General features: G+C 55.1%; 1 protein-coding gene across 2 annotated transcripts in view; it reads right to left on the reverse strand.

Annotated features, from left to right (window-relative positions):
* PCSK6 (proprotein convertase subtilisin/kexin type 6) overlaps nt 1–24493 on the reverse strand; it is a 171816-nt gene that overhangs the window by 48101 nt on the left and 99222 nt on the right. For both annotated transcript variants that reach the window (XM_062204976.1, XM_062204975.1), the window contains exons 9-13: nt 23524–23624; nt 21866–21969; nt 20316–20433; nt 9462–9650; nt 5131–5267 (exon numbers count right to left, since the gene is read on the reverse strand). In XM_062204976.1, the coding sequence (XP_062060960.1) occupies nt 5131–5267; nt 9462–9650; nt 20316–20433; nt 21866–21969; nt 23524–23624 (649 nt within the window). The remainder of the gene's footprint in view (nt 1–5130; nt 5268–9461; nt 9651–20315; nt 20434–21865; nt 21970–23523; nt 23625–24493) is intronic.

A 24493-nucleotide genomic window follows, 5' to 3' on the forward strand; every position in this document is an offset into this window, starting at 1 on the left:
CAGCTGTTCCACTTCCAATCCAGCTTCCTGCTAATGGCATCGGAAAAGCAGTGGAAGATGGCAAAAGTGCAACTATGTAGGAGACCCAGAAAAGTTTCCTGGTTCCTGGCTTCAGCTTGACCCAGCCCCAGTCATTGTCGCTACCTGGGGAGTGAACTAGGGGATGAAGATCAATATCTCTCTCTCTCTCTCTCCCTCCCCCGCTGACTCAAGTCAATAAACAAATATTTTTTAAAAAACAAGAAACCAAAGGCACAGCAGCCCCCTGCTGGTCAGCCCCCCTCTCCCCAAGTCCTCCTGACCGTGGGAGCAGCTCTGACATCCCAGCAGGCCTTAAAGCAACCCTTCCCTGCCAGCCCTTCCTTGCTCCCTTTAGCAGGCGGTTGAGGCTTGCTCCACTGCGCTCTGGGGCAGTCTGCCACCAGTTCCTGAGAACAGATCTGCTCCCGACCAGCCCGCCAGCTCCTTGGAGCCCAGGGCCCTCTGTGACCCTGCCCCCTGCCTGCCATCTGCCACCAGAGCTCTGCCAACATCCACTGGTTAAATGCCTGTGGGGACACATGGCCCTTCCATTGTGACATTGCTGAGACACCTGGGAGAGGGGTCCCACACTTGAGGCTGAAGGGGGCTTACCCCAGACCGACCCTGAAAGTACCAGGCCCCACAGAGGCCCAGGAAAGAGCCGTTTCACCTCCACGCCACCCCTCACTCCACTCACCACGGTGCTGGGAGGCCCCGCTTGCTGCACTGAGCACCAAGCCCAGAGGCGGCCCTTAAACAAGATACAGAATAGGGCACAGTGCACTGGGGAGACTTGGCTGCAACTGTGGTGTCTCCCGAGAGGACTTGGAGATGCGGATGGAACCATGGTTGACTCCAGCTGTGTTCTGGAGGATGCACCAGTGCCTGGGTGGCTGAGCTGGGCCCAGAAAAAGGCAGCTCTCCCCGGGGACACACGGAAGGACACACTCACTGGGCCTCAACAGGGGCAGGACACTGGGCCACCCTTGCTTAGGAGCACACAGCACTCTGCAGGGAAAAACTCGCGATGAATGAAACGACCCCCGAGACCACTGCAGGGACGTGCAGGCTCCGAGAGGGCACTGCGGCATGTGTCCCCACCCCCAAGGTTCAGTCGGCCACAGAAGTCAGAGCTAGAAGGTTGCGCAGGGTGTTTATTCTGCTCCCATCAACTTTCTACAAAGACCCAGATTCCAACAGTGCCTGAGGACAGAAGCTGCCTCATTAAGGGACTTCATCTGGGCCACGCCCAGGAAGTCTCCCGGTCCCCACTAACTCTACGTCCTCTGCAGCGACCTGAGCCTCTGGTCATGTGGTGCTGGTAGACAGTGCCCACTGTGCCAACGCCCTTGCCAACATCTACTCCACACCTACATGAACCAGCAGCAGGAGGCCCCAGGCCACACCCAGCGCCAGAAGACCAGGCTCCATGGCAACCTGGCAGCAACAAAGACCAGAGATGCTGTGCAGGCAGGAAGCAGGGAGCTGACACAGCAGCACCTGCTTAGGCAGGAGAGGGTGGGCAGGTGCACAGGTGTGCAAGGCGTGCCAACTCTGTGCTGTGCACACTACAACCTCCAAGCTGGCTGTCTAGGCTTCAAACGCTGTTTGTTTGTTGTTGTTATGTAAATGGGTCTCCCATGGCCCCTTTGCCCTGGATAAGGACCCTCTTACTATACTTGGTGTGTATTCCTAGCCCAGCCCTCCACCGGACTCTAGGTACACGTGGCTACCTGGACTTGTCACAGCCTCTCCAACTGAACCCACTGGGACCGTGACCCTGATCTTTCCAGTACCTGATCCACCTGCAAAGTCGCACGCCCAGGAAACTGTGACTGTGTTCTTTGGTTGTACAGACAAAAGCTCCAGAATGGTCGACGCCCGGCTCCTCTCACGGCCCACGTCTGACGTGTCAGTAGTTCTCAACCCTGCTTTTGGAACCTGACGGCTCCTCACACCTCCAGTGCTGTGCCCTGAGCCTCCCTCACTGCTTACCGCAGTGACTGCTGGCTGGCTGTGCTCCCCACCCTGTCCCTTCCCCCCCTACTCCACACGACTCCCGCCAAGCTGTCAGCGAGCCTGTTAACACCGAAGTGCAGACCCTTCTTCCCTGCCAAAAATCAGCCCCACCAAGCCCTCGCAATGGCCTGCAAAGCCCTGTGTGACCCGGGCCCACATGCCTTCCACGAATGACCTTCTCTACTGTGCAGCCTTGCGGGCCTTTCTCTTCTGCCAGGAACACACCAGTAGGCTGCTGCCCCAGGGCCTTTGCACTTGCAGAGCCCTCCGTCCTTTCTCCAGGTGTCTGCATGGCTGCTCGCTCCCTCATCTTTGACCCTTACTCAGTTGTCTCTTCTAGGGGCCTGAGCTGTGGCACAGCAGGTTAAACCATCACCTACACTGCAGGCATCCCATACGGGCACCGGTTTGAGTCCCGGCTGCCCCTTTTCTGATGCAGCTCCCTGCTGATGTGCCTGGGAGAAGCAGATGCAAAGGCCCTGCGGTGGGTAACACCCAGTGAGAGCGAACCCTGGGGAGACTCCCCCTGGGAAAGCAAGGCGCAAGCATGCTCTGTGCCCTTTCCCATGAGCCCACGGGGCGGGGGAGGGGGCAGTGGACCGACCTCTGGGGCCGCCAAAGGATACGGAGTCATGACTGTTCCGGTTTCCTTTCCTGGTTGCACCGCCATCAGCAGTGCCTGTCCATAGTAGGCAAGGGGCAAGAATTACCTGAGAGAACATAATCTGAAAACCTGCAGTAACCACCAAAGGAACACACTCAGGAACAACTTCAACCACGGAGGCAAAGGACTGCACACTTAAGAATCGTTGTTAAATGGGAAGGAATCCCGTGGTCACGAATTAGAAAACTCGATTTTGTTAAGATGGCAATATTCCCACACCTACGGATTTAGTCTCCGCCAACGTTTCAACTACTTTTTCTCTTTAATAAGAAATATGCAAGTCTACCCTGAAAGGTGTCAATTTGCAAGGGACCTAGAATAGCCAAAATAATCTTGAACCAGAACAAAGTTTGAGGACGCAACGCTCTGATTTCAGAATTTACTGTAAAGCTACGGCAATCAAAAGCGCTGTGGTATCAGCCGAAGGACAGACACAGACGCTGGAACACAACTGGGGGTCTGGGAGTAACCCCTCCCAAGGCTGCTGATTTCCCACAGGGCACGAAGGTCACCCGAGGGGAAGAGCGGTCCTCCTGAAGGCGGTGCTGGGGTGACTCAGCCGCTTCATGCGAGAGTGAACTTGAACCTTCACCTCACACCATGTAAAAAGTGAATTCAAAACGGATCAAAGACCTGAGGAGAAGAGCTAAAACTAATACATTCTTAGAAGGAAACGTAGGCGCGAATCTCTGTGGTCTTGGGCTAGCAATGGTTTCTAAAATTTTACCCCAAAAACATAAGCAACAACAGAAAAAAAGATAAAACTAAAAACTTTTGTGCAACAGAGGGTACCAGCATGAAAGTGAAAGCAGAAATCCACAAACAAAAACAAGAATTTGTGAAAAAAATTACACAACTGGTAAGTACTCTTACAGCTCAACAACAAAGAATGATCTAATTTTTTTTTTATTTGCAGGTGGAGTTATTGACAGTGAGAGAGAGACAGAAAGAAAGGTCTTCCTTCTGTTGGTTCATCCCCCAAATGGCCACCATGGCCGGTGCTACACCAATCTAAAGCCAGGAGCCGGGTGCTTCCTCCCAGTTTCCCATGCGGGTACAGGGACCCAAGCACTTGGGCCATCCTCCACTGCCTTCCCGGGCCACAGCAGAGAGCTGGACTGGAAGAGGAGCAACTGGGACAGAATCCAGCGCCCCAACCGGGACTAGAACCCGGGGTACCAGCGCCGCAGGTGGAGGATTAGCCTAGTGAGCTACGGTGGCGGCCTTAATTTTTTTTAAAGATTTATTTACTTATTTGAAAGTCAGAGTTATGCAGAGAGAGGAGGCAGAGAGAGAGAGAGAGAGAAAGAGAGGTCCTCCACCTGTTGGTTCACTCTCCAACTGGCCCCAATGGCCGGAGCTGCGCCTATCCAAAGCCAGGAGCCAGGAGCTTCTTCCAGGTCTCCCACATGGGTGCAGGGGCCCAAAGACTTGGGCCATCTTCTACTGCTTTCCCAGGCCATAGCAGAGAGCTGGATCAGAAGTGGAGCAGCCAGGTCTCAAACCAGTGCAGATACTGGATGCCGGCAGTGCAGGCAGGTGGCTTTACCTGCTATGCCACGGTAGCAGCCCCAAAACAATCTAATTTTACAACTGGGCAGAGCATTTGCACCGATCTCTCTCCAAAGAAGACACACAAGTAACAAGCACATGGAAAAATGCTCAACATCATCAATCAGGAAAATGCAAATCAAAGCACAAATACCACTGCAAAGCCACTACCTCGGCTGTAGTAACAACAATAGTACTCAGAAACCCTCAGACAGCAAGGCGCATCAGTGAGGACCTGGCGGGCAGGAGCGCCCACCCACTGCTCGTGGGAAAGAAGACGGTACAGCCACCGCAAACAGTCTGGCTGCTGCTCCGATGTTAGAGTGACCACAGGAGCCCGCCCCTCCATTCCCTAGGCACCACGGGAAGTGAAAACAGACGTTTACCCAAAAACACGTGTATGCACCTTCACAGAAGTACCAGTCCTGACGTCCACCAACAGGCAAAGCACAGACAAAATGCCATGGTCTACCCAGGCAACAGGCGACTGTGAGGCTACCTCAGTCACGTGGGGCTGACGGCCACTCCACGGCTGATCCGTGAAACACCATGCCAAGGGAAAGAAGCGGGCCCATCATGTACAATGTCCCAAACAGACAAACACATAGAGACAGCAGGTAGTCCGGGGGCTGGGAGGGGGGCGGGAACAGGGCTGTGACTGTTTAATGGGTGTGGGGTTTCACTGCCAGGTATGAAAATGTTCAGGACACTGCGACTACACCAAAAGCCACAGGACTGTACAGTTTAAAATCATGGAGATGGTGAACTCTGTATCCATTCTACTTCCATAAAACAAAACAGACTTACCAGAGCCGCTGCACACAAAGCGGCAGAGTGGGAAGGGGTGGAATTGTGGAATCCCCAGGACCACTGACCTTGCTTCTCCGGGTTGCGGACCTGGGACGGCATGTCTTGGATCTCCAAGGTCCATTCCCCGTCAGCCTTTTCTCCCCAGCAGTGGACGGTCATGAACTCCCAGTTTGTGAACCCTTCGTTGGAATGATCCAGCAGCCTGCAGTGGGAGACGCGGGATTAGAAACTAGTGGGTGTGACGCCAGGTGGCAGCCCGGGGACGGCTCTCTCCTGCACCTCTGGCATCTGTGTGGTTCAGACAGGGTGCACCTGGGGGGGGGGGGCAGCAGAGCAAGAGGTGGGGAGGCAGGGGAGCAGGTAAAACGTTGACAGTTCTTAAGCTCTCCCAGCAGTTTCTCTCCTGGCATTGCACGGGGCTCACACGGCCCACAAAAGATAGGGACAGGGTGTGCTGTGGCCTCCTCCCTCTCACCCTGACTTAGAGACCCCAGGAGCACTGGGCTGCTGCAGGCTCAAGTGCCCATAACCAGCCAAGCGGGGCTGACTTCCCTTCTGAGTTCTTCCAACCACCAGCAGGTGTGCACAGGGTCAGCACCAAACGCCCTCCGTCCCATCACCCCTCTGAGCAAAGCGTCCGGGCCCTTCCCATGGCAGGTAACCAGAGCTCCTTCACGGAGGCAGACGGAGGCTGGGCCACATCACCCTCTGGGAGTTCATGGAGAAGCCTTTCTACAGTGGGGGGTCGTGACCTAGGGCCAGCTCTGGGCACCTCTCTCCAGAAGCTACAGACAAGAACCAAAGAAGCAACTGCTCAGACTCGCGGGGGAAAGTGTGGTCCCTCCAGGGCTTGGCCAGTTTTATCGGCCACCTCTGGGGATGAAGCTGATGCTAGGCCTGGTTGTGCTCCGACGTGGGTGGGAGGCACCCTTGGGCAAGGCATGAGAGGAGCAGGAAAAGGCGGCTCTTTCTCCTGCCCGCCATTAGGCCCCCTCGCAGGCTGTGACGAGCCCCCCAGCTGTGGTCTGAATACGGCCTGTTGCCACCAGAACTCATGCTGCACGCGGTCCTGATGTAACGGCCTGGGCGATGGGGAGGAGCCTTCATGAACAGACCAATGCCTCCTGAGTCCTGCTCTCACAGGACTGAATTAACCACTGCTGCTCCAAAGCGAGGTCCCCAGGCTGCATCTCCTCTGCACCTGCCCTGCCTGTCCACTTCCAGCCATGAGCTGAGGCATCAGAGGTCCCGCACACGTCTTCCTCCAGAGGCAGGAGCTGAAGCGTCAGAGGTCCCAGACAGAGGCTGCAGCACGATCTTGAACTTGCAGCCTCCAGGACAGGGAGCCAGAGTAAACGTCTTTCCCCTTTAAGTACCAAGTGTGCCAGGTGTTCCCACAGAGCCACAGAAAATGCACGGAGGCGCTTCCTTTGTCTTTGCTCTGAGGCTGGAAGGTCTTTCTTGGCTGTCCCCGCCAGTCCCTGGGTCTCCAGCCTCTGTCCATGTTGCACGTCTGGTTTCGGCAGAAGCAGGAAGCAGCCACCGGCACCATCTCTTCCCACACCCAGGCTCCTCCTCCTGTTCTCGCCTGAGACGCAACAATTCCAGGTTCTTCTCACCTCCTCTTTCTTCACAGCCTAATTCTCCGCCTCCTGTTTGGAATTCGTTGTTAACATAGGGCTCCTAACTGTTCACCAGAAATTCAAACAGGTAAGCTGGGAGATGTGAGATTCCACATCCAACATCGTGGAACCTGGGAGAACACTGGGAGTGCTTTCCCTCAGGAACCAGCCAAGGTCAGGGCTGAGGGTCACGAGCTCCTGCACTGACCCCGATGCAGCCGGGACACGCTGTTTGGTAAATGCCGAGCTTGAGGAAGTCAACTTCCTCTTTGCGGTGAAGTGGCAGCCTGAAAGACTGCCACACTCGGAGAGGTGTGACGTGGAAAGCAATAGATCCCAGCAGATCTTCCGGATCTAACTGAAACATCTGCCTTAGGATAAAACGGACTCCCAAGGCTGAGATGATGACCGGGTGGCCTCGGGGCACTCTTGAAAGTGCTCAGGCACGGGTGCGGCGCAGCCTAGCCAACGGGCAGGGGCAGAAGCAGAGGGAGGGAAGGCAAAGCCGGCCCGGGAGGGATGCGAGGGCCCGGAGAGGTCTGTGGACCAGGTGGCTGCATCAGAACAGGACACAAGGGCAGCCAGACGCCGGGGCCAGGGACACTGCCGAGCATGGTTATTTACGTGATATTGCAACTCTCACAGTCCGCCCAACGTTTACAAATAAGTGACATGACATTCTAGACATGAGGAATAAGGTGAGGCCAAGTGCTCCCAGCCCACATCCTCTGGACACCAGCAGCCTCCATGCCCGCCTGTCACCTGCCACCTCAGCCACGAGCCTCAGCACAGGCTCCTGGGCTCCCCACGCCATCACTGTGCCAGCTCCTAGTCTGCCTCCCATCAGGGGTCACAACCTTGGGTGCTGCTGGGTGTAACTGCAGCCGGGAGAGAACGGGGTAAGGGGGCAGGATGCTTCTGGAGAGCCCGTTAGCACCTGTGCTGTGCCAGGTCAGGAGGCTCGGGCTGCAGGGATGCAGGCTGGCCTGCCGGCCCGAGGCCGGTGTGCACGGGGAAGTGGGCCCAGGGCTGCGGAGCTTCCAAATCTTGAAGAAAGGCTGGAAATGTGGAATTCCTTACAACTTCAAAAACAAAGAACTTCTAGGAGCCAAATGGCATCACGTTCCGGCTTGCAGCTGTACCTGCAAACTGTGCGTGCCCACGCTGGGCTCTGCTGGGCTGGGGCAGGGCAGGCCGTGCCACATCTGTGGGGGGAAACGACCTCGTGTTGCTAGAAGAAGCGAACCTGGTAGGGACGGCTGTGGGGACCAAGCTCTTTTTTTCTTTTTCTTTTTTAAGGTTTAAAAGCAAGCTTTATTAGAGTCAGAGACCTCCAGCTAGAGCGCCATTAGGGGGGCGGTCCAAGGGAGGAAAGACCCCGGGACCAAGCTCTTGAACCCACAAAAGCAGAGTTTGGTGTCAGGGCTGACTCCAGGCCCCCGTGCTCTGCCAGCAGCAGAGAGGCCGGGCAGCTGGGCAGAGGCCCAGAGGCTGCGCTGCCTGTCCATCGCTCCGCCTTACATAAAGCAGCCGGGGAGAGGGGAGGCCTGATCCACAGTCCTGCTAATCTCGAGGCCAACTGCGGACCAGAGCCCAGGCAAGCAAGCCAGACGGATCCTGGGAGCCCTGGGTCAGCACATGCAATGGAGGCCACGGCCCAGTGGACAAGGCAGCCTCTGGTCTCGGGGTGCTTCCTGTGGGAATGGGGATCCAGTCATCAGTTCCGGTTTCTAAGAGAAGCTGGAAATGCTGCTTTGTCTCCCTCTGTCTCTTAGTTAGCAAGAGACAAAAAGACACCCTAGTGCTCCCCTGGCCCCAACCTCCCACAGATGCCCAATTATATAAATGCATTGAAGCGCTGTGGGAAATGACTCCACAGCCTTCCACAGTGACGCGGTAAGCTTCAGTGCTCAGAGTTTGTGTCTGAGCACTGGCATCTGGGGGAGAAGGCCTCAGAGGGCCTCCTGGGAGCCCCTTCCTGCGCCCTGCCCAAGCCTGGATTTCCCATGGGGCACACTCCTGGCCACTATGGAGCCCACGAACAGGTGGGGGCAGCTTCAGGAGATGCATGGTGCTCCTGTGACATGCACACTCTCACCCATGTGTCTACTGCAGAGGATAAAGGTGACCCTCAAGGGGCCGGCACTGTGACGTTGGCAGGTTAAGCCAACACCTTATATGGGTGCTGGTTCAAGTCCCAGCTGCTCCATTTCCTATCTAGCTCCCTGCTTGTGCACCTGGGAAAGCAGTGGAAGATGGCCTAAGTCCTTGGCCCTCTCACCCATGTGGGAGACCTGGATGAAGCTCCTGGTTCCTGACTTTGGCCTGGCCTAGCCTGGTCATTACGGCTACTTGGGGAGTGAACCAGCAGACAGATGTCTCCGGCTGTCTCTCCCTAACTCTGCCTTTCAAATAAATAAAATACATCTTAAAAGTAAAAAAAAAAAATAAAGATGATTCTCAACAGATGTCTAAGAGCTACGAGGGCACAGCCAGAACTCCATCAGCCTCTGCACCACACAAGAAAACGAGGTGAGCAACGCCTCTGTGGCTGCTTCCAGAACATGCGAACTTTCCAGGGCTGCTCGAGACCAGGTTCCAGGGTATCCCCTTTCCGTGAGAGAGGGGGCTGCTGGCTGCTGGTAGACCCCAAAGACCCTCCCCCCCCCACATGCAGGGGGCCTTCCGGGACACTGTGGGCCTGGACTGGATGGCACTGGTACACCCCAAATCCCATGGTGAGCCCCAGCCCTCCCAGACTAGCCCAGCCTTACCTCTTGGCCAGGAGCTGAGATTTGGTTCCTGAGGGAGAGATCAGGTGGATCTGAAGGTCTCCCCGGCGCGGGTGCGAGATGGAGATGCGAGCCACCACGTGTTCCAGGTAGACCACGCGCTGGTCCGAGTGGTCGGCGCAGGCGCTGGTCAGGGCCGTGCTGCGTAGCACCTGCACTACCGGGATGCTCCTGGGGAGGGAGGGGCAGCTTAGGACGCAGTGTCACGCACGCCACAGCCTCCTCCTCGTGCTTCCCGGTCAGATGCCCCACCTGGAGCTACGTCACCCACCAGAAGTTGCTTACAGCTTTGCAACCTGTCCAGGGATTTCAGTAGTTGGTTCCTGGGCCGGCTTCAGGCCGAGCAGACAGCTTCTAAGCAGCATTTGGCCAGCTTACTTCCTCCAAGGTTGTGGTCTACAAGGCTGGACTGTCCCACTACTTCCCTTCAGGCTGGCCTTGACCACAGAAGCACAGCGCTGAGTAACAGCAGCGGCGAACATCGGAGCAGATGGGCTGGGCTCCGGTCTCAGTGACCAGAGGCGGCACTGGGCTTGGCGGCTGGAATCCAGCGCCTCTACCTCTATGCCTTGCAAATGTGCCCATGGGGACCCCATGCAAGGATGCAGGGCCACAGTCTACTCGTCTGTGCTGACCACCCTGGTCCAGGCTGTTGTAGATGGGCCAGTCCCCAGAGCTGACCAGAGCTGGCCAGCCCCCTCCTCTCTTGTCCTGGGGTGGACACACATCCCATGATGATGGCCACAGGGGGTGGAATCAAGCCCCAGTCACTCAACAAATGATTTCTACCAGGATTCCCTGACACACTGCTCACCCAAACAGGAAGTCTGTCCCCAGATGCTGCTCACGCGTCCGGGCTAAGCCGTCACCTGCCTCTTGTGGGCCACCTCGCCTCTGCCCTCCACCCCAGGAGCTCCCAGTGAAGAAAGATGGCATTCTTTGGGGCAGACCTCACTGCAGCCCGCAGCCTGTCAGTGACGCCCCCCCACCCCCATCCGGCTGGCGCTCAGTTTATTACAGGGCGCGCGTTTCCCATTAAGCCCTGACTCGCCTCCCAGGGGGCTGCGAGTGCCCCGAGCCTCTCAGGGATGACATCGCCTGGCTCTAGTGGGCCTGAGTCATAAAAAGCAATGCAAACAGTTAGAGCAGTGATGTAATTCCCTCGGAGACTCTGTAAATATTTGCAAACATGGTTTGCACGCACCGTAAACTGATGTAGGGACGTTGCCTTCTTTCATTGCCTTCTCCCGAGTTTTACTGTCTGTGTTTATCGGTCAGCAGGTCCTCAGCATGGCGGCAGATGCAGAACACAACAGAAAGCTCTAGAGAGTTCCAGGCCCTGCAGGTCCCACATACAACTCCAGGTAAAGTACACACCGGCAGCACTAAAAATGCAAAGTGGCTGCTTCGGGGTAGGGGTCTCGTGAGGGCGCAGAAACTGTAAGTCCACGGACTCAGCAATCGCTTCTCTGGCTGCCCGTCAAGACCCCAGACCCAGGAACAAGCCTACATGCTTAGACTTCTCAGACTGGATGAGCAAGATCAAGGCCAGCAGAAGCCAAACAAAGTTAAGAGAGCGTCCTCCATGGGAGACCTGGAAGAAGCACCTGGCCCTGGCTTCAGAATGGTGCAGCGCCAGCCATGGCAGCCATTTGGGGAGTGAACCAACGGAGGGGAGACCTTTCTGTCCGTCTCTCTCACTGTCTATAACTCTACCTGTCAGAAAAAAAAAAAAAAAAAAAGAGAGAGAGCGAGCGAGCGAGCGAGAGCGTCCTCACCCACCATGATGTGCTAACTGGCAGGGGGAGCAACAGACCTGGGGTCCCAGGGAAGAAACCTTGTTGACAGGACAGCGGCTTAAGAAAGCAGAAGCAGGGTAAAGACAGGAAGACCTACCCCTCACCTGCTCTCCTCTGCACCCAGCCCAGAGCACGAGGCACAGAGAAGAAAGACCTCAATGTCTCTCCCATCTGGCTTCACGGTGGCCGACTCCCACCAAGGGACTCCAGCCGGGTTAGGTCTGAGCCGCAGGGAGACGTGAGGCTGCAGCCTGTGGGGGGGCTGCAGTGGGCAGCACTCAGCTCCTTCAGGAGTCAACGGCTCGGTTTCCAAAGCCCAGACCTTCCCCTTCCCCGGGGGCGAGGAGCCGGAGTGGCTTTTGGAACAAGGCTACGTGTAACGGTTTTTCCGTGGACGGTGCAGTTCAGGTCAGCAGGACTCCTCATTTCTGCCAAGTTCTAGGGGACCGGAGGGGACAGAATGGACAGAAGAGCTAGCACCAGGCAGTGAGGTACTCTCCTCCTCATGTGCATGTGACTCCCCTCCCCCCATTTTATTTCTGCTCTTGCTGTTGAAGCCAATAACCGTCAACACAGCACATCGCGGGCTTCTAAGTTTCCTCACAAAAAGCAGCAGGGGCTGCTGCCTGTAACGCCAGAAGCCCACAGGCGCTGCTCCTCTTCCCACCTTGCTCCCTGCTAATGCGCTTGGGCAAGCAGCAGAGGATGGCCAGAGTGCTTGGGCCCCTGCCCCCACGTGGGAGACCCGGATGAAGATCTCGGGTCCTGGCTTGGCTCTGGCAAGCCATCGCCATTGCAAGCCATTTGGGGATGAACCAGCAGGTTGAAGATCTCTCTCTCTCTCTCTGTAATCCTGCCTTTCAAATAAATAAATAAATCTTTAAAAAATGAAATAAAGAAGGAAAGAAAGGGAGGAAGGAAGGAAGGAGAAAAAGACAAAGAACAAAAGAAGAGGCAGCTTTAGCATGTTTTAAGACAGCGAGCTCAAGTTTTGCTGGTTCAGGTGGGAACTCCAGGTAGGAGGCAGGTGCTGGTGCGGGGGTGGGGATGCTGCTCAGGACGCACACGTCCAGTATCAGGAGGTGGGGGTTTGAGCCCCAGATGTTTCTCATTCCAGCGTCCTAGTAGTAGCATGCACCCAGGGAGACGCAGTGATGGCTCAAGGAATTGGATTCTTGCCACCTATGTTTGGAGACGTGCACGGAGGGCCTGGCTCCTGGCTTTGGCCTGGCCCAGCCTTGACTGCTGTGGGCATTTGTGGAATGAACCAAGAAATGAAGATTGCTCTGTTTCTCTCAACAGGTAAATATATATATATATACATATATACATATATATATGTATGTATGTTTTTTTTTAAAGGAAAGAAACTCTAAGTAGGGAAGTCAAATATCAAAAGTTCTCAGCTTAAGGATTAACTTAACTCCGAGGCAGAAAGCGAGATACTCGATGAGAACAATGGAAATTATTTCCTGTGCTACAGTTAGGTCATGGTTAGACAATGTAAAGTGATCCTTTGTCACACAGATAGAACGACATCATACTTTAACCATGAAAATTGATTTAGAAACATCTTAAAATTCCCAGGAAAACTGAAAATGTTCTTATGCTATTAACTTTTGCAAGAGTGCACAAAGCCATCTTTCCAGGGCCCCAAAGGAACCTGAGGGTTTCAATGGGCCGAGGGAGCAATGTTCAAGCCAGGGAGACAGTGATCTGGAAAGTTCATGGAGGACAGAGACGCCACTGCCCGCCAAGGCACATTTCAGAATTAACGACTCTGGTCCTGCAGCCGCTCTCCACTCTTCCTAACCCCTCTGGACCAGGAGCCCCTGGGGAGGCAGAGCCATCGCGACAGGCGCCAAGCATCCCAGACCACGGACATGATAGCCTCCTCCTAGGTTTCCCTGTGGAGATGTAGAAAGCTGTGAATCTGCTAAGATCACCCACGGAAAGTCTTGAGGGGTCAGAGTCACATGCAGAGACATACACATGTGCACGTGCCCAGGTGGCAGGGAAGGCTGGGAGACCTCCACTTCCCACAGCCGCTAGCTCCCAACTCGCCCTTCTGCTGTCCGGGGAAGCTACTTCAAGTTCATTTGTCATCCTGAAGACCGCTCTCCAGCTCAGCTTCCTGAACTGACCCGCACCTGTGGCAATGCTGCCCTGCCAGGCTGCAGGGAACAGCAGGGTGCCCACTCCTTACTGGACAACCCCAGCTCATGGGGGCTCAGCCGGGAAGCCTCTCTGGCTTCTAAGGGAATGAGCAGAGCAGAGGGCAAAACTGGAACAGGATTTTCTTTTTTTGGGGTTTAAGGTTTTTTTTTTTAAATTTAATTGTCCTATTAATTGTGCATATTTATGGGGTACAGTGTGACATTTTGATGCATGTAAACAATGTATAATGACCAAGCTAGAATAATTAGCATATCTATCATTCAAGTCTTTATTGTTCCTTTAAGCTTCTGGTCAACAATTTTCTTCAACCAATCGATACAGAACCTTGATTTACATATCCTATAATCTAATAATTTTGAAACGTCTAAGAAATGAGTGGTAACCAGTCACCCCTCTGTGTTTCAGAAAGAGAACGCAGTCCTCCTAGCTAATGGTATTTTGCACCAACCTGTGCCGGCCCCTCTGCCTTCTCAGCCCCTGGTAACTACTACTCCTACCGCACACTCAGTGGGCACAGAACGGTGACACCACCAGGAAGCCACAGCAGGATCTGCACGGCCACAGCCCAAGGCTTCAGTGCATTCTAGAGCGTCGCTCTCGCACGGACCTCGCAGCACGCTGCTCTCAGGGTCGGAAGTTGACCGAGGACCTCACTACTCTGTGCGCCTTCTTGTCCACAATTAGTTCACAATTACGATAATCAAATCCACAGCCCATCAATGAAGCTAGAAAAAAACTAAAAAAGGATAATGAAGTACGTTAATGAAGACAATGCTGTCTGTGAGAGATGGGCTGTGAGGCGAGTAATACACAATATTTAAGTTTATGGCACACATTCCTCCTTGTCTGTGGAATGCCTGGGCTGTCTGTGCTGGCTTTAAACACTCCTTCTCGTTCCAGAGGTCTGACATTCAATTGGGTGCGGAGTGAAAAAGGCAATGGGATCTACAGTCAACCCTCGTCATTTTTCAAGGATTCTGTATTTGCATACTCATGGACTCGCTTAAGTTTTATTTGCATCCCCCAAGTCAATACTTGTGATGCTTTCTGGTCATGTAACAGAAACGCACAGAGCGGTCCAGTGTCGGAGCTGCACACGAGCACGCCCCAGCTGAGCTCAGCCAAGGCTGCGCCCTGCACCAACAAGCATTCCTTTTGCCATCAACGTGGTGCCACGCTTTGCACCCACGTGTGCTTTCTGTCCAGGAGCTCAGTTTGAAATGGCCCCGTCTGGCACCGGAGTGCTGTCCGATGCTCCTACGTGCCAGAGGCTGGGATGTGCCTTCGGAGATGAGTTCAGCCTGACTCACAAGGCTGTGGGCTGCGGGATCAATGCTAACGAGACAACACATGGAACAGTAGGCGTCCTTAAGCACCAGCCGATAAAACAAGGGTCTGCGTTGGTCAGTTGAAGAAAATGTGACCAGAGGCTTAAAGGAGGCTGACCTTGTATCCCCACGCTGGGGCCCAGGACATGACCCCCGCAGAGGGAAGGCCACAGAAGCAAAGTCCCTCTCTGTCTCCCGCTCCCCTTTCTCGTCCCCAAGGCCAGCCACACAACGGAATTCCTCTTCCCCACACCTAGCCGTAAAGTCCAAAAACAGTTTGTCCTCCTCGCCTTTCTTTCTTGGAGCTGGCCGTGGAGACATTCTCTGGTCTACCTTGTGTGACAGGTCCTAAGACCCCGGTCCTGCAGCACACGGGGGAAGAAGGACCCGGAGAATCTGGACAGACAGGACTCAGTTTCTGCCCAACTGCCTCACTACACGCTGCTCCTGCTTCCCCAAAGGGAAGTGTAACACGGACAGCCCACCCTGGATTTGAGTTTCCAGCCGAAGGCTCCGGCATCACTATAACTTGGACAGAACAAATGTGCTGTGCGTTTCTTTTCAACCTGTCCTGCTGTGGGTGTGTGGCCAGTGATTCAGCACTCACTCCGTGGTGGCGATGTCTCTGGAGCTACCAGGAGTAACGTGAGCCAGGACATTACTCAAATTCAAACACTGATTTGAGAAGTAAGCAGCCTTTACCGTTAGGGGTGGGGTTAACTTAGCTAGGAGGGCAAGAGCTGCTTCTTCAGCTATCCAGGGCCTGGGAGGGGCACCGGGAAGCAGAAGAAACATGGAGTCCAGTGCAGGGCTGTACAGCCTGGTCCAAGTGTTCTGGGGATTAGTAGTGGCTCAACAGGAAAAAGCAGGCAGCGGTCTCTGGGGTAGCCAGAGACGCAGAGACCAGACGTCCTAGAGGGAGGCCTGGGAAGGGCGGGAGGGGGATGGGAGAGTTGGGGCAGGCGTGTTCCTGCGTAGAATTGGAGGGAGCCCAAAAAAACAGTGGCTTTTAGCTTCTAAGCAGATGTCAAACCAGGCTGTGTACCTGTTCTCAACAGGCAGTCAGGTGGACATGAGTCCAATCCAACACGTCATAAATAAGGGATCTTTAGACACAAGCCTAAAAACAGGGCTCTGTGTTCACAGGTCAGCTGCAGGGGCTGCCAAGGGCTTCAAGGAGCAGCTGCGGCTGTTTCCTGGCTCACCTGCTGCGAACAGCCGCCAGGAGCTTCCCGTCCCCACTGGGACGAGCGCCCAGCCACGGCTGGAGGACCTCTGGGTGGCCGGGGCCAAGATGCCCTCCCATTCTGGGAGGCAGTGTGCTCATCCAGAAGGGGGGACATGGAGAGTGGGAGGTGGGGTACAGGTTCCTGTCCTTGGCTCAGCACTGCCTGGGGTGGAAGTCCAGCCCCGGGGCAAAGTTCTGATCTTTGTGCCTCAGTTTGTTCATCCATAAAATGGGGATAAAAATAGCACCTCACACCCATACTGGGGGTCTTGAATGTGTTACTCTAGGAAGATGCCTGGACCTCACTGGTGTATGGTGAGTGCCTTTATAATCTTTGTCTGCTCATCAGCCACAGCCATCCACCACTATCTGTGGAGCTGATAACTCCAACCATCACAGGGCCAGCATCACGGAGTAGCGAGTTAAGCCGCCACCTGCAACACCAGCATCCCACACGGGTGCCAATTTGAGTCCCAGCTGCTCCATTTTCAATACAGCTCCCTGCTAATGTGCCTGGGAAAGCAACAGAAGATGACCCAAGTACCTGGGCCCCTGCCCCCATGTGGGAGACTTGGAGGAAGCTCCCGGCTTCAGGTGGGCCCAGCCCTAGCTGTTGCGGCTACTTGGGAAGTGAACAGCAGACGTAGGCTCTTCTCCCTCTCCCTGTTAACTCTACCTTTCAAATAAGCACATCATATATATATATATAAATATATATATATATAAATCTATCATGTGCGGTCTGGTTTAGTGAGGTGCCAGGCAATCGGGGGTGTGGCTAACCTGGAGTCGGGTCGTGAGCACACGTGAACACTGTCTGCACCTCACGCCTCTCGCTCACAGCAGCCCTGCGCGAAGCGGCGCGGGCCGTACGCTCTTCAGTAACACACCACCTGAGCCAGAACCCTCCACACCAGCGAGACTCCAGAGGTGCAGTGCCGCCTTCTGTCGGCGTCACTGCTGTCCTCCAGCACCTGGCCAGGGTCTCGGGCACCACCGCAGCCTGGGTTTTAAAGAAGCGGGGGAAGCACCAGCCAGAAGAGCAGAAAGGGTCAAACAGGAAGTTTAATAAGCCCGGCCTCCTGTCGATTCATAGCGTTAGGCTGAGCCTGGTTTTTCTTTTCACTTAAGAAGAGCTTTGAGCGAGTCCATTTCATCCTCCTCTACTGACTGCACACAGATTTCTAACGGCCTGGCACGGGCGCTGTCACTGGTCGTGATCCCATCTCCTTTCAGCCACAGGAAGGTTCTGCATAAATGAGCGCCACTGTGCTGGGGAGCTGTGTCGGGGGTCTTTGATCTTCCGTGTGGGTCTGGCTGGACGTGGCAGCAGACAGCCAGGCCCGCCTGCAGTTTCTTCCAGTGCTGTCTACAGGACTCCCAACGAGTCTTTCTCTTGTGCAAAAAGCTCCTGTCAATCAGTTCAAGTGGCTTCCCCTTGCAGGGCTGTGATGGACCCTGCCCCGTGGGGTCTCCTGCTGGGGGGACTCAGACCTTTGTTCTGGGCTGGGGGGACAAGAGGCTACCAGATCTGGTAGTGCCTCAGAGCAGGGGGCCCAGCCCCTCCACCTACGCCTCCACACACCTCTACCCAGGTGGGCTCCCTGCCCTCCTCTGCACTCTGGGAGATCCATGCTCAACCCCTCCCCATCTCGGCATGGGCAATGTCCTGGCTCGCAGTGCACAAGGTTTCCGGCTGGTCCTCAGTCACAGCACATATGGCCTTTGCTTGAATAGCAGAGAGTGAGTGACAGCTTCCTGCTGGTGGGGACGGTCACAGCCCTGCTCCTGGCACAGCGGCCCTCCCTGCACAGTGCTGTTGGCCTTTCTACCCCTTTGGGCCTTAGTGAGACTTGGGGTCTGCACTGCAGAGAGCAGCTCCGTGGACGGACTGCGTGGATGGCCGAGCGCCGATGCGGTGTGGTCACCTGGGGCGCAGTGGCCACCACGCAGCTGCTGAGTGCAGGCGGGTGCGCAGGACGGATGTGCAGCCAGGGGCCCATGGCTCCTGCCGTCACTGCCTGGCAGGACCCACCTCGAGCCACAGCCATGTCCCAGGAGAGGGACGCATTGCCGCTCAGGGCTGGGGCTGGAGAGAGGAGCCCCGCCTTCACCCTGCACGTGACCAGAGGGTGGGCGCAGCCCCAGCCCCTCTACCGTGCACATTGCAGGGCTGGCCCCAAAGCCTTCTAGGACTCCTGGACTGGATGTCCGGTGAGCTCAGCTCTCTGCCTTTGGCACTGCCAGGGCACTGTTTCCCTTCCACTCACTAAAGAGGAAAGGCACAAGGTTTACACAGCCTGTGCAGTGTACACACAGCTGCCCATGGATGGAAACAGAAAGACCCCTCCCCCGGCCCCGTGCTTCCTCTCTGTATCACTTACTCGGCTCCTCACAAGGAGCCACACCTGGGACATTCCAGAGAGGAAGCACTGGACCGAGGCTGTGACAGTGGACAGCTGGACCACGTATGTGGAGAGGAGAGGGAGAGGCCAGGAGGGTAGGACAAGCAGATGTGTGTGCACCCAGCCTTTCTAAGTCAAGCGATCCCAGTGGCTGGGACAAAGCTGGGTGACAACCTTGATGAGGGTAACTGACTACAACTATGGGGACACTCAGAAGCCGGGATTCGAGTGATCACCCCCAGGCAGGCAGGGCCCGTACCCTCCTCACAGCAACACTCTTCTCTCTGCAGGATCAACTGCTTTATGGAGCTAAGCAAGTGGTTTGGGACAGAATATTCCAGAAAGTCTGAGCCTGGCCAGGGTAGAGGGGATTTTTCTTTAGAAACAGGAGTCTGATTCTTGCTTCCCCTTGGAATCTGCAGAGTCCTGATTTTCCTCAAAGGAGAGGAACAATGTCACACTGTGTGTTACCCTCAACCTGCTGTCTAGACCCTGTGTGCTTTCACTTAAAAAGCAAAATAAAATAAAAATAAAAACAGCCACTCGCCACCTAGGCACCACTCGACCATCTTAAAACGGCTTCTGGCAGGAGAAGAATGCTTCATTCAGGAGCCGCCCTGCCGGGCAGTCTGGTGGGAGGGGACAGGGCAGCCCCACGGGGCGGGAACCAGACCCAGGAGCCGGCATCGCCTTACCTGATGGCTGATTATCTGTGCTCCCTGTGTTTTCCAACAAACAAAGCCAAGGCAGGCAAAGGCCTCCTTTATCTCAGAAACACCACCCCTCCCGACCCTGCTTTCCCCCAGATTTGCCGGTCTCTGGCCCCCCAAGGAAAACGAGGGTAAGAGGTCAAGGCTGACACTGGCCCAGTGGCCTTGGCGTGAGCGCCCAGTGGTAGATGTGCACGATTAGTAACAAACAAAAACACGGTGATTTTCGGAAAGGCCCTCCCTGGGGGCGCTATCGAGGCAGCATTCGGCAGGAGAGACTTTCTGAGCTCCTCCGTGGGCAAGGTGTGCATGGAACACCTGTTCAGCATTCAGTGGCGGAAGCGCCCATGAGAGAAGAGGCCGTCTGTCTACGTTCAGAGATAGAGCGACACCGAGCCTGGCGTCACCTCCCGCATCGTCTCTCTCATACGCGCATTTCCCGAGGGTAGCAAACAGGTGCAGCTGGAAAGGCACCCCTCTGGTCAGATGCCAAGGCCTAGAGGGGCTCTCCTCTCCCCTCGGAGCCCAGGAGGATCACCTGGCCCTCTCCCCTCTCCGCAGTGGGGAGCAGCTCTGAGCATCCGACTTTCTTTACAGCAGATTCTTTTTTTTTTTTTTTTTTTTTAATAAAAATGTCACTGAGCAAATGTAACTGGCAATGCCAGGGAGTGCACCAACATGGAAGAGATGAAGTCAGGGCCCAGTGCCTGCTCCTCAAAAGTCTTCTTAAAAAACAAAACCCAGCACTCGAACCTTGAAGGCCACAGAGGACAGATAACAGTGGTGCAGAGCTGGACACTGAGCCCCGCAGTGCCACAGAGAAGGCTCTTGGCCAGCCCCGAAAGGCCGCACCGCAGGCAGGTTGCCTCTGGGTGGGCACAGAGAGGACACCTGGGGCTGCTCCTTGTCACACCCTGCGAGCCAGGGCAGATCTCCAGTCTGGTCCGTTGTGCTAAACATTAGGGACAGGAATTTCAAACGCGGGCCAAGGGATTTGTACTGAGATTGGCTCCCTGCCACGGATCCATCTGCCACAAAAGAAGACACACGCACAGACTCACACCACCATGCACACACACACCTGCCTGTGCACGTGGCACCATGTGTGTCAACACGGCCGGCCACACCACAGAACAGCAGGGTTGGGTCCAACATGTGAGAAGTCACTGTACTGGAACGGAGCCTCACCTGGGCCTCTTGTCCACGGTGGCCACACACATGTGCTGGGAGGGCACTGCTGTCCACTTCTTGGCTTCGAGAACCAGAGCTTCTGCATCCACCAAGCCGAATCCATAGAGATGGCTAACTGAAAAGACAGGGCCATCAGCGCCAGCCCCCTGCCTCCTCAAGCCCCGGCTGCAGGACAGGCCCTCAGAGGGCTGCTGGGGACTCCGCAAGCTCCATTCCCTTGCTCCTGAACCCCTTCGTGTAAGATGGGGCCACACATGCCCTGTTCAATTGCACAGTGCGAGTGTGGAGAGGGCCTAGGACTCTTCGGTGGAGACCAGACAGATCTCTTTACATCGAAGGAGCTGCTGGCACGTGTACTCCCCAAATCCAAGACCAGGCAGGAGAAACCAACCCTGTGATCCACAATGTGCTGTGGACACAGTCAAGCAAGGTTGCCATGCTCATCTTGTTTGCTGTTTTCTTTGCTTGCTGAATTCTCAGGGCGTTTGGGACACGTGGTGACGTACAGCACGAAGAGAGGGCCTGTGGACTGGCCTGACCTGGTGTTTAACTTGGCGAAGACAGGAGGGGCTTCAAAGTTTAATTTACGAGGCAAGGTCGGGACCCAGATACAATCTGTTTTCCTATTTAATTAGGCCAAAATTGAAATGTAGGGCAGCTCTTGTTACAGCATACCACTACCGCCAACACTCCTGCAGAACAAAGATGTGGTGAGGCTCGAGCAACGGCCTCCTTAGTGAAAGGAATGTCCCTTCGCCCATGAAGGTAAAAATGACACTTGGCCTCCACCTGACAGGTCATAGTACCAGGCCAGGGGTCCTAATAGCTGGACTTGGGCTTCAGAAAAGGAGTCTTTTTTGAGTATTGCTGGTTGATTCATCAAATCCAGCAGCCCAGTCCTTTAACTGCCTGCTCCCAAGGCTCCCCATATCTGGGATAATGAAATTCTAACCAGGCACTGATGTCATGGTCTGCATGTCCCAGGGCAGACTGGGGCCAGAGGTCCTGTTGCCCTGTGAGTTACCTGCACAACACAGGAGTTGGCCACCAGAAGTTGCACAGTTGGAAAGTAACTTACACAACCGTGTCAATGTCTTCTTTGTACAGATGAGGAAAACCACAAATCTACTCAGGGCTAAGAATGCAAGTTGCCCTAAGGTGGCAAACAAACATCATCTATCCTAATAATCATGGATTTGTCTTAATGTAAATTAAAAAATATAATTACCACTCACCCCCATGATTAACCAGATGGAATAATGTGTCCTTTAAAACACATTCCTGTTGTTGAAAGAAAGGGCGTCACCTTGAAGAGTCAACTGATGTCTCAACTCTTGCAGCTCGGGGACCCACCTGCTGATGACCTTGGGGTCCTCCCTGATGCCAGCCTGAGCACCCAGGGTGCTTCTCTAAATCCCTGTGTGTTTTTAGTTCTCACAATGCACACCTAATGCTGACGGCTAGTGCTATCTGGGGATCTTGCTAAGCGATTCAAGAGAATTCACATGGCCCCTGAGACGTGTTCCAAGGGCGCGCGACAGCCGCACCTTTATGCCCGGCACCGTTGACCTTCCAGTCGCTTGCCTTCAGGTGGGCCGGCCGGGAGGTCTTCACTAGCAGGTGCTGGACATCCCTCCAGGTCAGCTGGCTGCTGCAATGACACAACAACAGACCACTGGCCACACCAACCAGCTGAGAGGTGGTGTCGGCGCTGGCCGCAGGCTAGCGACTGCGTTCTGCAGGGGTCTACGCCCCCAGCTCTCGGTGAGAACAGTTTCCAGCAATGAAATCCCGAGGTAAAAGAAAGCCCAACCGTGAGCCGACATCCACAAGCACGGCGCCCAGCCTTGCTGCCAGGCCCTCCTGGGGTCCGTACGGGACCGACAGGCAATTTTGGAAGCAGAGAAGAAAGACTGTAATGTCATGGTAAATTTTGATTACGTATTCGGGGCCATTCTGAGCATGATGCGAACCCTAGTAAAGCGGACCCACATCTGTACAGAATGTATGCAGTTTTTTAATATCATTTTTTCCTATGCAATTCCAGATGATACCATTTGTGTAGCATTTTCTAGAAATGACCTGAAGTATCGGGGCACACTGTGGCAGTGACAGACCACGCATGGGTTCACAAGTCAGAGTTTTCATTTGGTTCATGGCAATCAAACTGTCTTATTGTCAATTTCTGCGCTAAAGTCCCTAGAGGAAGCTATGGCAGCGGAACGTGTGATTTGGTACAAATCGGAGCAAGGCTTAGGGCTCTGCTCCGCCCAGCCCCAGCCCCCAGCCAGGGCAGGAAACGGTGGGCCCCTGGAGGGAAAGAGGCACTTCACACCCATGTCGATGGCCTGAAGAGGAAGGAGACTGACAACACGGAGTACCCTTGATCCGAAACGTGGGGGACTAGAAGGGCTTCAGATTGAGGGCTTTTTAAATTTTGGAATATCTGCACAGGCCTTATTGGTTGAGCAACCTTAATCTGAAAATCAGAAAAATGAAAAACAAAACAAAACAAAACAAAACAAACCTGATGCTCACAAGGTTTTGGATTTTGAAGCACTTCAGGGTTTTGGACTAGGGATGCTCAGGCTGTACAGTGCAAATCCACCCTCATGAGCAGTCCATTTCACATGGGCAGCAAGTCCAGGGGTGGCCTGGGGCAGGGTGCGATGAGTGCGAAGGCTGGAATGGTGTCTCCCTAACATTGGTCTGCTGGGGTCCTAAGCTCCAGTGCCTCAGAATATGACTATATTTGGAGACAGGGCCTTTAATAGAGTGATTAAGGCAAAAATGTTGTATGAGAGTGGACACTCGTCCAGGATGGTTACTGTCCTCACATGCAATCTGGACCCAGACAAGTGCAGAGGGAGGGCCATGTGAGGACTGGGAGAAGGCGGTCACCTGCAAGCCACAAAGACCAACCCTGCCGAGACCCTGACCTTGGAGTTGCAGCCTCCAGAGCTCACGGCAAACAAGGGCCTGCTGCAGAGACACCCAGGCTGAGCAGCCTGAGAGACCAGTCAGGTTCTACCCTGGTCAAGGCTTCGATTTGGGAAGCTGCAGCAGCTCTGAAGGTGGACGGTGACAACACGGCACAGTTCCGTGAATGTACTAATGCCACAGACCTGTACACCTGTACAGCAGCAATGGTGAGTCCTACACCACGCGTGTCTTACCACGAGACAGAAGGGCAGTGGGGACTTACTTTGCTTCCAGAGCCAGGGCAATGATGCCCGCCACCATGGGGGCCGAGACGGAGGTCCCAGTGTGGCCGTCTGTGCAGCGCTGGCGCAGATCCGTGGTGACCTGGACGAGAGGGCCACAGGCTGAGGTGAGGATGCAGAGGCTAAGCCATTCCCAGCAGACATCAAGGCTACACGGGTGCCAATGGGGTGCGGCCCTGGACCCCAGGAAGAGAAGGGGCCTCTGGCCGGCCACAGGCTCCTGCGGCTCTACTCTCGGTACACATGGCACAGACCTGCCTCGGGTGGGAACAGGCTAACCTCAGGGAGAGCAGGCAGGGGGAGGCCCAGCAGCATCACTGCTCAGGCGGGTGGGCAGAGAGACAGGCAAGGCCAAAGGAACCCAGAGGGAGCCTCCACACACCCTCTCCTTGCAGTGCTTGGTATCATGCCCCTGCCACTAACATGAGAGGCCCCCTGGCAAGACCACCTGCCAGAGCCCACCCCAAGTCACCCCTGACTTCAAGGCAGCTGAAAATCCCCCATCCAGATACAGGCGCCCAGGTGGCCCAGTTTCTGCCCTTAGCCACAAGGTCACAGATGGGGTCCCCACCCAGATGTCCTCCTCAGATAACTGACAGGTACCACATGCCTTGCAGCTGGCCCCACTGCAGAGGCAGGCAGACCTGGAGCACTCTTGACCTCATAGGGCCTGTTGAGCAGGAGGCGGCCAGCTGTTCACTTCGGGGAGGGGAGGCTGTTCTGCTGGGGAGGATGGGGCGACTCTGCCTTGGGGCAGGGGAGCTGTGCTGGCCCACGCCTAGGGTGCTGATGCCAGCGGTGTGGACAAGGTGTTTTATACCTCCCTGCAGAACTGAGCCGGGGAGACTGACTCTGGGCTTAGCTATGCGAGACGGGACTGTGGCCCTAGGATCTTGGCCCTGGTGTTAACCCGGGAGATTATCCTGGGTCATGAAGGTGGGCCTGGTATGA

Source organism: Lepus europaeus, chromosome 11 (genome assembly GCF_033115175.1).
Source record: "Lepus europaeus isolate LE1 chromosome 11, mLepTim1.pri, whole genome shotgun sequence".
Classification (NCBI taxonomy): domain Eukaryota; kingdom Metazoa; phylum Chordata; class Mammalia; order Lagomorpha; family Leporidae; genus Lepus; species Lepus europaeus.